Raw genomic sequence first — 12,352 nt, forward strand, 5'->3', positions numbered from 1 at the left:
AAACCAGAAGTCTCGTTGTAGTTTCAGTGGCCTGGCTTTTCATCTCTTAGCTGGGTAGGTAGTTCTGCATAGAAGACACCGTTTCTATGAGTGGAGCCTAATGTTCTCTCTAAATGCCCTAACTGGGCACTTTCAACTCACTCTTCCTTCCTTTATGCTTTCTTCTTTTAGTTTTTTTTAATGTTTTATTTATTTATTTATTTATTTATTTATTTATTTAGGGAGAGAAAGAGAGAATCCCAAGTACACCCCGCATTATCAATGTAGAGCCTGACACAGGGCTCGATCTCATGAACCGTGAGATCATGACCTCAGCTGAAATCAAGAGTCAGATGCTTACCCAACTGAGCCACTCAGGCACCCCTCTTATTCTTTGTTGACTAAGTGAGAGGTCTTCAGCTCTCTGTTCACACTAAGTGCTGTGCAACATCACTCATCCTTCCTACTGGCAGGAATGGTATCTTAGGATCCTGGGGTTAGCAAATGATAGAAGATTTCTAAAGCCTGGTTTCAAAGAATGTCTACTATAGATTTGGTTCTTTTTCTTGCAGTTCTAATAAGAATTAATGTTAAATCAGAAAAAAAAAAACATTAGAACTCCCATATTCTTGGTCCACATCCACTTCAGAGCATAGGCAAGACTGCACTTGAGGTTTTCTGACACTTTATTTTTAAAACTTAATCAAGAAAGTAGCCACTGGTATCTTCAGGCTTTGCATCTCTAGCACAGTGGTGTCTCTGCCTTCATTCCCAGGACAGAAAGTACACATTGCCCTGTGTGTCTCCCACTGCGAGCTCCAGGGTGGAGTTAGGGCCCAGCCAAGGTTCCAGGCAGCTCACAGCCCCTTCGCATTGGAACAGGCCCAGCTACAACGGGGAACAGAAAAGGGGGAGATAAGGGCTACAAGCCTAGGGCCTCCTTACTAACTTGTTTATCTCTCACATTCATGCCTTAAAAAAAAATTTTTTTAATGTTTATTTTTGAGAGAGAGAGAGAGACAGAGTACAAGCAGGGTAGGGGCAGAGAGAGAGGAAGACACAGAATCCAAAGCAGGCTCCAGGCTCTGAGTTGTCAACACAGAGCCTGACGTGGGGCTCAAACTCACAAACAGTGAGATCATGACCTGAGCTGAAGTCAGATGCCTAGATGACTGAGCCACTCTGGTGCCCCTCACATTAATGCCTTTAATCTGGAAACAGGTCAGTTGCACGTCATAGCAAAGACAGAAGAAACCAGATTTTTGATCTTTTGTACACTCTTTGCCTAAGTTTCCTCTCTTGTGACATCCTTTAGCCCTTCTTACACATATATGCACTTACCAGTTGCATACTGGGTCTCTCCCACAGCTTAACATCTCTGTCCTTTGAGGCTGTCACCAGCAGCCCTGGCAGCACATGGAGAGCCGTGACAGAGCCCGAGTGAATCTTGGAGGGAAAGGAGAAGCGGTATGGTGAGCTGTTAGGAAGCATCAGTCTGTCAGACCTAGAGCCTCCTTCCCTCTATTTGTGATCCTTCCCTCAAACTCACCTTTCTACGCTGCTGTGTCTTTAGCTGTGGGGGCGGTGACCAGCTATCTATGCTGTCATTCATAGATGGCTCTGTCCCTGGAGTTGGAGTTTCAGGCATTTCTGCTTCTTTCTGCCAGATGTCACCTGTGTCCCATTCTCCTTCCTGGGTGCATTTGGCGAGTTTCAATAGCATCCCATCAGAACTGGCACACAAATATGACGACTCTGCCATTTCAAGGGCAGAGGTTAGAGCTAGGTTTCCAGCCTTGAAGGACCTACCATCCCCCACAAGGCATCTCCAGACTCCTTCAGTCCACTCATCACACTCACCAGATTCAGGTTTGGCCTGAGTTACTAACACTAGGGTCCCATTTGGATTCTCCAAGGTCAGATCAAAGTTCAGGCTCTGTTCAAACTCTCCTGATTCCTTTTGCCTCTGTGAAAGGATGGCTCATTTTGTTTAGCCTACTTGCACTTGACCCTATCCAGCCAAAGCAACTCTTTTCAGCTCTGGGCTGTTGAGAACTTTTCTTAACTGTAATTTAGATGCAGTAAAGCATATGAATCTTACATGTATGTCTGAATGAACTTTTACACATGTACACATCCATGTAATCACTGCTCAGATCAAACTGCGGAACATTTCCATCACCCTGGAAACTTGCCTTCACGTCCCTTCCCTGTCAATGCCAGAGCACCCCCACCCCCTGTGCTAACAACATTCTGAGTTATCACTGTAAATTACCTCTGCTTGTTCTTTAACTTCATTTGAATGAAATCATGGAGCATGTACCCTTCTGTGTCTGCCCTCTTTCACCCCATGTACTGTCTATAAGATATGTCTGTTTTGTTCCAGATATTAGTACTTGCAGTGGCAAGGCAAGAGAGACATTAAAAAATGCAATTAAGAAAACTCCTATGTTGATGGTTTCCCATGATCTTTTTAAAACTAGAATCCTTTTTTGTATCAAAAAAACCTCATAGGAAAGCCGAAACCCACTATAGAATGCTCCAGTTGAAGGAAGAGAAGGGAATTTAGAACCAATGCCTTTCCCTTCCTCTTATCCTCAATCATGGTCCCAAGGTTTTAAAAATATTGGTCCTGGGGGGCACCTGTTGAGCATCTGACTTTGGCTCAGGTCAGAATCTCACAGTTCGTGAGTTCAAGCCCCACATTGGACCCTATCAGCCTGTCAGGGCAGAGCCTGCTTCAGATCCTCTATCCCTCCTCTCTCTGCCCCTCCCTCACTTGCGCCCTCCCCAAAATAAACAAATATTAAAATATATATGTATATATATATTGGCCCTGGACAAATGCTCATTTTAATACATACTCAAATAGGACTTACAATGAAATAAAGAACTCCAGAGTTCCCTAGCTGTAGGACAAACACACCATAGTCTTGATGGGTAGACAACATAATAGGATATTCTGTAAAGCCGCTCCTGGTTTATAAGAAAGAAAGAAGGCAAACCCATGAACATCTCTCTATGAGATCCCAGTATTTTGTTCTAAGTTAGACCAAACTTCAGGGTAACCACTAACCCACTTTTCCTCTTTCTGTAGCCTGAGAGGAAACAGCATTTTGGATCCTACCAGATTATAGAGGGAGCATCCCCTGGCTTCATGTGCAGCAACTCCAAATCTGCTTTGGCCAAGATGAGGGTGTGACCGTCTGGGGCCAGGGCCACACCTGTCAGGAACCCTAAGTCCTCCAGCAGAACTCGGTTCAGGTGAAGACTGGAGCGCAAAAAAGTTACATGAGACAGAAAGTTCCTATTTTAGTCCCCCTCTCTCAGGCTCCTCTGCTCCCCATGAATTCCTTAGGAGTGAAGTACAAACACAATGCATTAACTTCACTATGAATTCTCTTCCTCTTTCTGTTTTCCTTCTGTCAGTATTCATTATCACCATCTCCTTACCTGCCCAAACTAAGAATCTCTTACATGCCTGTCTTTTCCTTCCATCCTGGTTGATAAGCACTGCGGATTCTACTTGTTACAGATGCCTAAACCTCTCTCCCCACTTTGCATCCTACTGCCCAGCTCAGGGCCCACATTATTTCTTCCCTGGACTAGAACAACTAATGTAAAGGTGATCTCCCTGCCCTTCACATCTTTCTACTACTATCCATCCTCCATACTGCCACTAGAATCCTCTTCCTCAATTTCAGATCATTATTCTGTTCAAAATTCTTAGCACTGTGCTCTCCACAACCTGGCCCCAGTTTATCTTTTCAATCCAAATTCCCCGACACCCCCACCCCCACTCTCACCAAGAATCCAACATTTGGCTGTGCCCAGAATATACCATGCACTCTCATGCCTCCTTGCTTTCTGTTAATGCTACTTGCTCTTCCTGAAACATCATTCCCTTCCCTTATGGGTCTAGAAAACTCCTGCTCATCCTTTAAGCCCAACATCAAACAGCAACTCTTTTGTACACCATAAATTTCTCAAATTCTGCACCCCCAGGAATTATGTATCTCTCTCTTCATTATAGCACTAACCACTCTGCATGTTGCTGGTGGTTTACTTAAGTGCACATTCTTCCACTGTGCTTCCTTAATTAAAAGGTAATTTCAGGGGTGCCTGGGTGACTCTGTCAGTTAAGTGTCTAACTCTTGATTTCGGCTCAGGTCATGATCTCACGGTTCATGACTTCAAGCCCTGCATTTGGCTCTGCCTGACAGCGTGGAGCCTGCTTGGGATTCTGTCTCCCTCTCTCTTTGCCCCTCCCCTGCTCTCTCTCTCTCTCTCAAAATAAATAAAAATAAACTTAAAAAAAAAAAAAAGGATTTTCAATCTGGTTCATACTGCCTGGTTCAGAGCTTAGCATAAAGTAGGCACTTGGTAATTATTATTTAAATTGACATGATGAGGAACCAAAAACAATTTCCCAGGGTCTTTTCCCCACTTACTAACATCCTGTTAGTTCCTAGTTCAGAAGTAGAGGTGGAGTGATTTGCTCAAAATCCTGGGTGTGAGGAGACCACCGTGGTATCACATTAACCCAGCTGCCCCCTTTCACCTGAAATTTCTCTGTGTCGAACCCTTCTGCAATTCCACTTGCCACTCGCTGACTTTTTCATTAGCACTGAGAACAATCAAGGTGTGTGCTGAGTACCAGATCAGAGCACTGATGCTGCCTGGAGCCTTGAGAACACAACAGGTCCATTTCAGTATTCCTGAGGAGCCAGGACTAACCTTCCTTCCACTCCCAGACATCCCTCTTACCCCAGCACGTGCCACTACATGCACAGCCAGAACTCACATACACAAGGAACCAAGGTTGCCCCAACATACCTGTGCTGTGGCCACAGCCTTAGCTCCATGCCACAAGGTTAGTTCCCCAGTTTGATTCCCAGACACTGCCATAGAACCATCTGGGGCCCAGGCCAAAGCAGTGATGGCTGTAGGACTCCTGGGCATATACCTGTCATCTGGAGAAGGAAGGAAGTGATGCATTAGAAGCTGAACCACTATTGAGATGAAAGAGGAGATATCAGGCCACCCTGACCTTCATGGTCCCACGAACACACCCCTCTTTCATATGTTGCCTCGCTCCATGACTCACTCACCTGCTTCCTTAGGTACCTGCCAGAGCCGAATGGAACCATCCTCTGAGGTAGTCAACAGGAGGCCTGAGGTCTCTGAAACAGCAGCTGCACTGATTGGACCACTGTGTCCCAGGAGGGTGTGTGTTTGAAACACCTAGGAGGGGGGTGCCTGGGTGGCTCAGTCAGTTAAGTCAGTCAGACTTCAGCTCAGGTCATGATCTTATAGTTCGTGGGTTCGAGCCCTGCACAGGCTCTGTGCTGACAGCTCAGAGCCTGGAGCCTGTTTTGGATTCTGTGTCTCCCTCTCTCTGCCCCTCCCCAACTCTCTCTCTCTCTCTCTCTCTCTCTCTCTCTCTCTCAAAAATAAATAAACATTAAAAAAAAAAAAAAGTGAAACACCTAGGAGGAAAGGATGGAGGTGGGCCCAGCGGTGGGGGGAGGGGGAGGCACAGGAATGTCAACACAACAAAAGGCTGTTCCACTATACCCCCTCCACTCCGCCCACCCCCGTCCTTTCAGGGAACTCACCAAGAGTGGATGCCACAACCGTGTGGCCCCATCCAGTCCAACAGTCACCACTAGAAGCTCTGACCCAGGCTGCCCAGCTGATAAGGCACAGAGACTAAGTCAAAAGAAGGGAAGAAGCATGGGCAAAAGGGAGGGAAGGGGGCTGACAATCCCTTACCTGGCTGGGGCTCCAAGGCAGCTGCACAGTGGCTGATCGGTCCTGAGTGAGCAGGGATGCTCGTCAGCTCCACGCCCTGATGGTCCCACACTTTCAAGGTCCCATCTCGGCCCACAGACACCACATGTTCTTCCTGCCCCAGAGCACAGGATCAGTACAGAGTCCTATTGAGCAGGATATGGGGAGTGTGACTCCTACCAGGAGGTGAGGGCAGACCACTAAAGGCTTAGGCATTGTCAAAGAGTGAGGAAAACGCAGGGACAGAGTCTGGGTGGCTCAGGACTGCAATCCTGCATGAGGTCCAGATACTAAGCTGCCCTCTTCCTCCCATCACACCAACCCTCAGCCTCAATATCCTAGATCGGTTCTAATCCAGGCCCGAGTATCTCATTCTTTATACTTCTTTTACCTTTGAGATTAGATACCCAAGGCACCCAGTGTCCCAAAGCCTACTTAGCTTTCCTAGAGCCCCCACTGAGCTCTCCACTGCCTTCTCACCACGGCTACCACGGCGCTCACGGCACTCTGATGACCCAGGAACTGGCCAAGCTGCTGTTTCAGTTCTGGGTCCCACAGCCCCACAGAGCCATCACTGGAGCAGGAGACCTGCAGAGTCAGAGGTTGGAGGAATGGGATTATCAGCATGGTTCCAGCATTTTTGTGTGTTTATAATATTGGGGAGGAGCAGTAAGGCTTGTGATTAAGAACATGGGATGTCCTGGGTTCAAATCCTAGCTCTGCCACACTTTACTTTGTGACCTGGGATAAGTTCATGTCTCTAAGCCTTAGAATTCTTATCTACTCAATAAGGATAATAACAGTGTATCTATCTCATATGGCTGCTGTGGGGCTAATGCACCTGCCTGGACTTAGGACTTAGCACACTGCCTAGCACATACTAAGCACTGAATAAATAGGGGCTATTGTCCTTGTTATTAATATAATGTCAGTCAACAAACCCAGACAAAGGTGAAAAGTCTGCAATGCCAAGAAAAGATCCAGCTGCCTAAAAGGCAAGGACAGGGCAGATATGACAAGTTTATTCAACTGATACTCCTTTCTCATCTCTTCTTGAGAATAATATAGGGACTCTGCATTGGAACACTAGGTTTTACCAACCTTGAGTGCATAATTTGAGTTGGTTTTTTTTGTTTTTTTGTTTTTTGCCTTAGGACTAAAGAAATCATAGCAATAGCCTTTAACTGCAGGGACAGGGCACACTAAATCCTTAGGGAGACAGTGTGTGTTCTTGTTAACAGCATGGGCTTTCTTTTCTTCTTCTTCTTCTTTTTTTTTAATGTTTATTTATTTTGATAGAGACAGAGAGCATGAGCAGGGGAGGGGCAGAGAGGGAGACAGAGAGAATCCCAAGCAGGCTCTGCACTGTCAGCACGGAGCCCCACGTGGGGCTCAAACTCACGAACCATGAGATCATGACCTGAGCTGGAATCAAGTCAGATGCTTAACTGACAGAGCCACCCAGGTACCCCAAGTGCATGGGCTTTCTTATGTTTACTGGTTCAGTTCATAACTTACCTGACCTTAGAAATGTTCTTTAATCTATCTGAGCTCTATATCCTTGTCTGTGAAAGAGATAATAGTAGTATCTGTATCTGCTTTACAAGGAGTTGTAAAGAGTAAAAGAGGCAAGACATTCAAAGAGCTGCCTGGCACATACTAAGTGCTCAATAAATGTCAGCTATTACTATTATTATAAATGGGTGTTAGAAATAGGATGAGATGGACAGTGTTGTCCTCCCCCAGGAACCCTGCTGAGCTCTGCCCCACCCCCACCTCTTCCCTTACCAATAGATTGTCTTTGGTCCAGGCACAGCCAGTGACCCAGTCACGGTGACAAGCAGAGAAGGAGTAAATCAGAACAGGGGCTTTGGGCATCCGCACATCCCAGCAGAAGAGATTCTGGATAGGTCCCAAGAGAGGGGGCAGTCAGGACCACAGGAGGGAGGCAGGAATACCAGGGCCATTTGGGGCAAGAAATTTTAAAGGGAAAGGGGATATCAAGGAAGGGATGGTGGGCAGATGCGGCAAAGGAGATATGGCAAAACAAAATGCCTTAGGGAGCAATGGGAAATGGGCTGTTGAGGAATCCAGGGACCAGAGGGGCTGTGGGGCCCAAGGCGGGAGGACCCCTGTGGCTCACCCGGTCCCTGCCCCCAGTGGCCAGCCTGCCTCCATCAGTGTTGAAGCTACAGCAGTTTACAGGCCCCTCATGTCCCCGGAGCTCAGTGCCACAGGGAAAGTCTTCTGCCTTTTGGGGCAGTGTCAGCAACTGCTTTGGCCAGAGCCGCACTGTGAAATCTTCTGCATTGGAAATAGGGAGAAGGGAAGATTCTCTGAAAGAGGAAGTGTGACAGGACCCCAAAGACAAAGGCAATCATGCGGGGCGAGGGCGATGTCCCACGGCACAGCTCCAGGGAGAAAAGCAGTGAGTCATAGGCTGTGGAAAGCCTGAATAGGGGGTTAGTCATCATATGAGTTCAGCTGTCTAACTCCCTGCTACACCTCCAGACCCTCCTCTTCTCAAGTGCCCACTATTACTTGGACCAAGCTTCCTACCTAGAGAGGACTAAGGCCTCTCTCCTCATTTTCACCTCAACATCTCTCCTCATAAGGGAATATCATTCCTATACAAAGCAAAGTGTCCCACTGGGCAGAAACTCAAAGAATTATAGGGATTACAAAGAGGTCCCAGAATCAGGGCTAGGAAATAAGAAGAAATAGTCTAGACTGCTTATGTAAGATAAATGCATTTAAAACCACTTTCAAAGTTGTAAAAAAAAAAAAAAAAAGTATGTGTGTGTATTTTCTTGTATGCATACACATATAAATTGAGGGAAACTATTAGCATCTTTAAAAGAAAGCTGCTCACTGCCCACCCAGCAGTACCTGATGCAGAAGCTAAGAGTTCGTTGGAGGTGGCCAGTCCCAACACGGGTTTCTGGTATCTGGACAAGAGCCAGAGGGACTGAAGGGAACTTTCCGTGAGATGCCAGCCTTGCAGGGACCCATCTTCTGCACCACTCACCAACACCTTAGGGCTGAGCCAGGCCAGTGCCGACACTGCCACATCTAGTGTTTGACACTGAGCCCCCTGGGAACCTAGAGAATGACCAGAAAACATAGAGTAACACATTCCAAAAGGGAATTCAGGGTAGGGATGTTCTTTCCAAAGGCCCAAACACCCCATCCTCTCTCTCTTCAGTACCTGAAGCAACTTTATAGATCCTAATGCCATCTGCTCGGTACCCAACAGCCACTCGATCGCCATCTGGGTTGAGAGCCACAGAGAGGGCAGGAGAGAGGGGAAGGGAACCAAGGCATCCCCGGGGCCGACCCAGAGATCCGGACCACACCTGAACCTGAGGGCCAAGAACAGGACTTAAAGATACACCACTTCCACCCCCAGAGTGACAGCCACCCCCATGAAAGTCCTCCTTCCAAAGAGTCTTCTCTGGAGAGCTGCTCGCACACACACCTGCACCCCTCTCCCTGTAGCTTGCACCAGCTAAGCTCCTCCCGTCTCCCCGACAAAGGCTCCACCCTTACCCAAATATTCCCTGCCTTTTGTACCCCCTCCTCAGAACCCACCACCAGCCCTCTGCAACCTGACCTTGCCATCCTCTCCGGCTGTCAGTAACTGGCACCCAGCGCGCAGGAAAAGGGCAGCGGCCACTGTGCCATGGTGGGCAGGGAAGGCAGCCAGCCGTGCCCCCTCATGCCAGGACCACAGCTCCACCGTCCCGTCCAGCCGACCCACAGCCACAACCCTCCCAGGCACATTGAAAGTCAAGGTACGGACGGAGGCTCCTGGGGTTCCCAGTTCCTACACGAGGAGGTAGAAATGGAAATGTCGGGAACTGCTCTCAACACAAGCCCAAAGTGAAACAGAACGTGGGTGTCTGTCGCTCCACATCTTCTGCTCCCACCCTCTTGAGCTTCCTCCCCCAGGGCTACACAGGACCATCTCACCTTGATAGCTTTGAGCCCGTCCACATGGAAGAAGCTGAAACTGCCAGCCCAGCTGCCTATAGCTATCACCTGCCCTTCTGGGTGGAAAGTAATGCAGTTCAGGGGCCTGGGACATGTATGTTCGAAGGCCAGCTGCCAGCGGACTGTGTCCCACAGCTGAAGGAGAGAGAAGGAGAGGAGTCTAGATGCTGAGTACAGATGCCTGAGCATCACAGTCCCAGAAGCCACCTTATCCAGTCCCCTGCCCTCAGCAGGGAAGGCTTCCCCCAGCTAAGCAGTCAGCAGCTCTGCCTCACAAAGAAAACAACTTCACGGGGCTGACTTGGCAGTTAAGGCCACTTTGACTACCACAGCCCCTTGGTCATTACCTTCAGACATCCTCCCAGGCACACAGTGGCCAGCAGTCGGCGGTCTGGGCTGAGGCAGCAGCCAGTGATTTGATACTGGTGAGCCTTGGTCTGGAGCACCCTATCCCAGGGAGACAAAGTCAGGCTCCTGGGGCCCCTGGCCTCCCTCCTCTTTCTTCTCCCCTGGGGGCTCCCAACAAGCAGGGAAGGCCCTCACTCCCAGACATGAGGGAGGGACCCCTTACCGACAACCTTGCTTCAGGTCCCAGAGCTCCAAAAGCCCATCAAAGGCAGTGAGAAAGAGGGCACTGTCCGAGAGGAATGAGCAAGAGGATACCCCATCACAGCCGCTCACCAAAGACTTCTCCTCCTGTGAGAACGAGCAGGAAAGCATGCTCAGGACATTCCCTTGACCCCCCAATGTCCAGCACTCCAAGCCCCAATCAAAAAGGAGGCCAAGGCAAGAAGGGATGGAGAAAGTGTGGCCCTTTGTCCCCACACCAGGAATGCTTGTTAAAAGTAAAAAGCATTGGGCCCAACTCCAGATGTTGGCCAAGCTCAAGTTCAAGTGGGGCCACAAAGTCTCCCCCTACTCCAAACCCCATAAGTATCCCCAAGTCACAGAAGATTTTAATGGGTCTGAGGAGGGAATGGTGTTACATGCATGCATGCTATGGGGGTGGGGGGGTGATATGGGTGGGAAGCAGAGAGAGGTTGTGGCTGTGGGACCCACCTCTGCAGCCTAATCTGCTGTTACTATCCCTTAAGCACCCTCTACTCATTCCAGCAATTTCCAGGAAACATTCTCCCCTATGCCTTTCACTCAACTGGAATGCCTGCCCTTGTCTGTCCCTGTTCTCCGGTAAGTACCGGCTATGTTTTGGTTCCTTTTCCCCTTGTATGTCATATCTTTCAACAAAACTGACCACTTGGTGGGCAAAGACAATGTCCTACCCCTGTTTTCCTTGTGATGCTTAGTACAGTACAGCCTCAGTACAACTTTGAAGGGAAGGTGTGATGCAAATATTTGGAAAGCATGATTGATTTTGTGACCAAGCTTTCGATCTGATGTGAGGAAATAAAAGTTGCTGAATCAAACAGGGTGAAAACAGGTGGGGTTGGCTTGCCTAGTCTGTGAGGCTTTTTCTGGAGGCAAACTCTGCCCGCCTTGAGCATCATACCTGCCAGGTTTTCAGGTCCAACAGGTAAACCATCCCACTGGCTGTGCCCACAGCAGCTCTTTGCCCCCTGGGGCACAAGGTCACTGCAGTGGGGGATGAGGAAACTGTCAGAGACAGGCTGGAGCTAGAGAGAGTAGCAAGAAAGGGAGGAAATGAGGAATCAGGGAAGGAAGCAAATGGAAACTCGTGTTTGCATTTCTGTCCCTGAATCCCCCTCTCCACAGTGACTTTGGTCTGTCCTTTTTTCTCCAGTTTCAAAAAGGACTGTAGCTTGCTCTCTGGTGGGCTTACCAGCATCTGGGGCCAAGGGCCTTACCTCTGCCGGCCCCCCACGGTGTGGGGCTTATTCAACCATCGTAGCATGTGCTGGAGGCGCCAACGCCGCTGGGAAAGCTGGGGTGCCTGGTGGCAAAGAGGCGAGTCCAGAGGCTGGTTGGCTGCCTGCTGGGGCAGGAGCAGGGGGTACTGGTTGAGGATTGGAGCCTGCTGCCTCAGGAATGTGTGAAACACAGCAGTGTCAGTCTCAAGAAGACTTGGTTCCTCTTCGGGGACTGAGGAAGCTGTGGAAAAGAAGCACTGTGTCACTGGGGGGGCTAGCCTAGACCCCCATTAACCCCATTAGCCAAGTATGTCAGGCAGTGTCTAAAATGTCGTCTCACAAAACATAAGAGACTCTTAAATATAGAGAACAAACAGAGGGTTGCTGGAGGGGTTGTGGGAGTGGGGATGGGCTAAATGGGTAAGGGGCAGTGAGGAATCTACTCCTAAAATCATTGTGGCACCATGTGCTAACTAACTTGGATGTAAATTATAAAAAATAAATAAATTTTAGAAAGTAAAAAAGAGAAAAATAAAATAAGATGTCGTCTCAAAGTCTTCTGACCCCACATCAGGAACACCCATTAGACGTACAAAGCCGTAGGCCCCACTCCAGACCTAGGGAAATGGAATCTGGGGACCCGGAGATCTGCAGTTTGAACAACAATCCTAGGTAATTTTATACCTATTAAATAATGTTTGGAAACCTCTGGTCTAAGAGATCTGGGCAGAAGGTCCCCTGCAAATTACTTGCTTACCCCT

General features: G+C 48.5%; 1 protein-coding gene across 14 annotated transcripts in view; it reads right to left on the minus strand.

Annotated features, from left to right (window-relative positions):
• TEP1 (telomerase associated protein 1) overlaps window positions 1-12,352 on the minus strand; it is a 45,034-nt gene that overhangs the window by 4,259 nt on the left and 28,423 nt on the right. For 4 of the 14 annotated variants that reach the window (XM_019430545.2, XM_019430546.2, XM_019430548.2 and 1 more), the window contains exons 34-55: window positions 11,589-11,832; window positions 11,273-11,396; window positions 10,337-10,461; window positions 10,113-10,212; window positions 9,745-9,900; window positions 9,386-9,598; window positions 8,981-9,134; window positions 8,662-8,874; window positions 7,916-8,076; window positions 7,561-7,674; window positions 6,253-6,360; window positions 5,755-5,887; window positions 5,598-5,674; window positions 5,091-5,223; window positions 4,816-4,952; window positions 4,541-4,665; window positions 3,107-3,250; window positions 2,859-2,955; window positions 1,840-1,945; window positions 1,529-1,734; window positions 1,321-1,425; window positions 648-867 (exon numbers count right to left, since the gene is read on the minus strand). In XM_019430545.2, coding sequence (XP_019286090.2) covers window positions 745-867; window positions 1,321-1,425; window positions 1,529-1,734; window positions 1,840-1,945; window positions 2,859-2,955; window positions 3,107-3,250; window positions 4,541-4,665; window positions 4,816-4,952; window positions 5,091-5,223; window positions 5,598-5,674; window positions 5,755-5,887; window positions 6,253-6,360; window positions 7,561-7,674; window positions 7,916-8,076; window positions 8,662-8,874; window positions 8,981-9,134; window positions 9,386-9,598; window positions 9,745-9,900; window positions 10,113-10,212; window positions 10,337-10,461; window positions 11,273-11,396; window positions 11,589-11,832 — 3,098 coding nt within the window. In that variant the 3' untranslated portion in view covers window positions 648-744. Of the gene's footprint in view, window positions 1-647; window positions 868-1,320; window positions 1,426-1,528; window positions 1,735-1,838; window positions 1,946-2,858; window positions 2,956-3,106; window positions 3,251-4,540; window positions 4,666-4,815; window positions 4,953-5,090; window positions 5,224-5,597; window positions 5,675-5,754; window positions 5,919-6,252; window positions 6,361-7,560; window positions 7,675-7,915; window positions 8,077-8,661; window positions 8,875-8,980; window positions 9,135-9,385; window positions 9,599-9,744; window positions 9,901-10,112; window positions 10,213-10,336; window positions 10,462-11,272; window positions 11,397-11,588; window positions 11,833-12,352 lie in introns of those variants that run through there. The other 10 variants (XM_053889220.1, XM_053889221.1, XM_053889223.1 and 7 more) reach the window with 9 other exon arrangements.

Source organism: Panthera pardus, unplaced genomic scaffold, assembly GCF_024362965.1.
Source record: "Panthera pardus isolate Hobbes unplaced genomic scaffold, ASM2436296v1 HiC_scaffold_24, whole genome shotgun sequence".
NCBI lineage: Eukaryota > Metazoa > Chordata > Mammalia > Carnivora > Felidae > Panthera > Panthera pardus.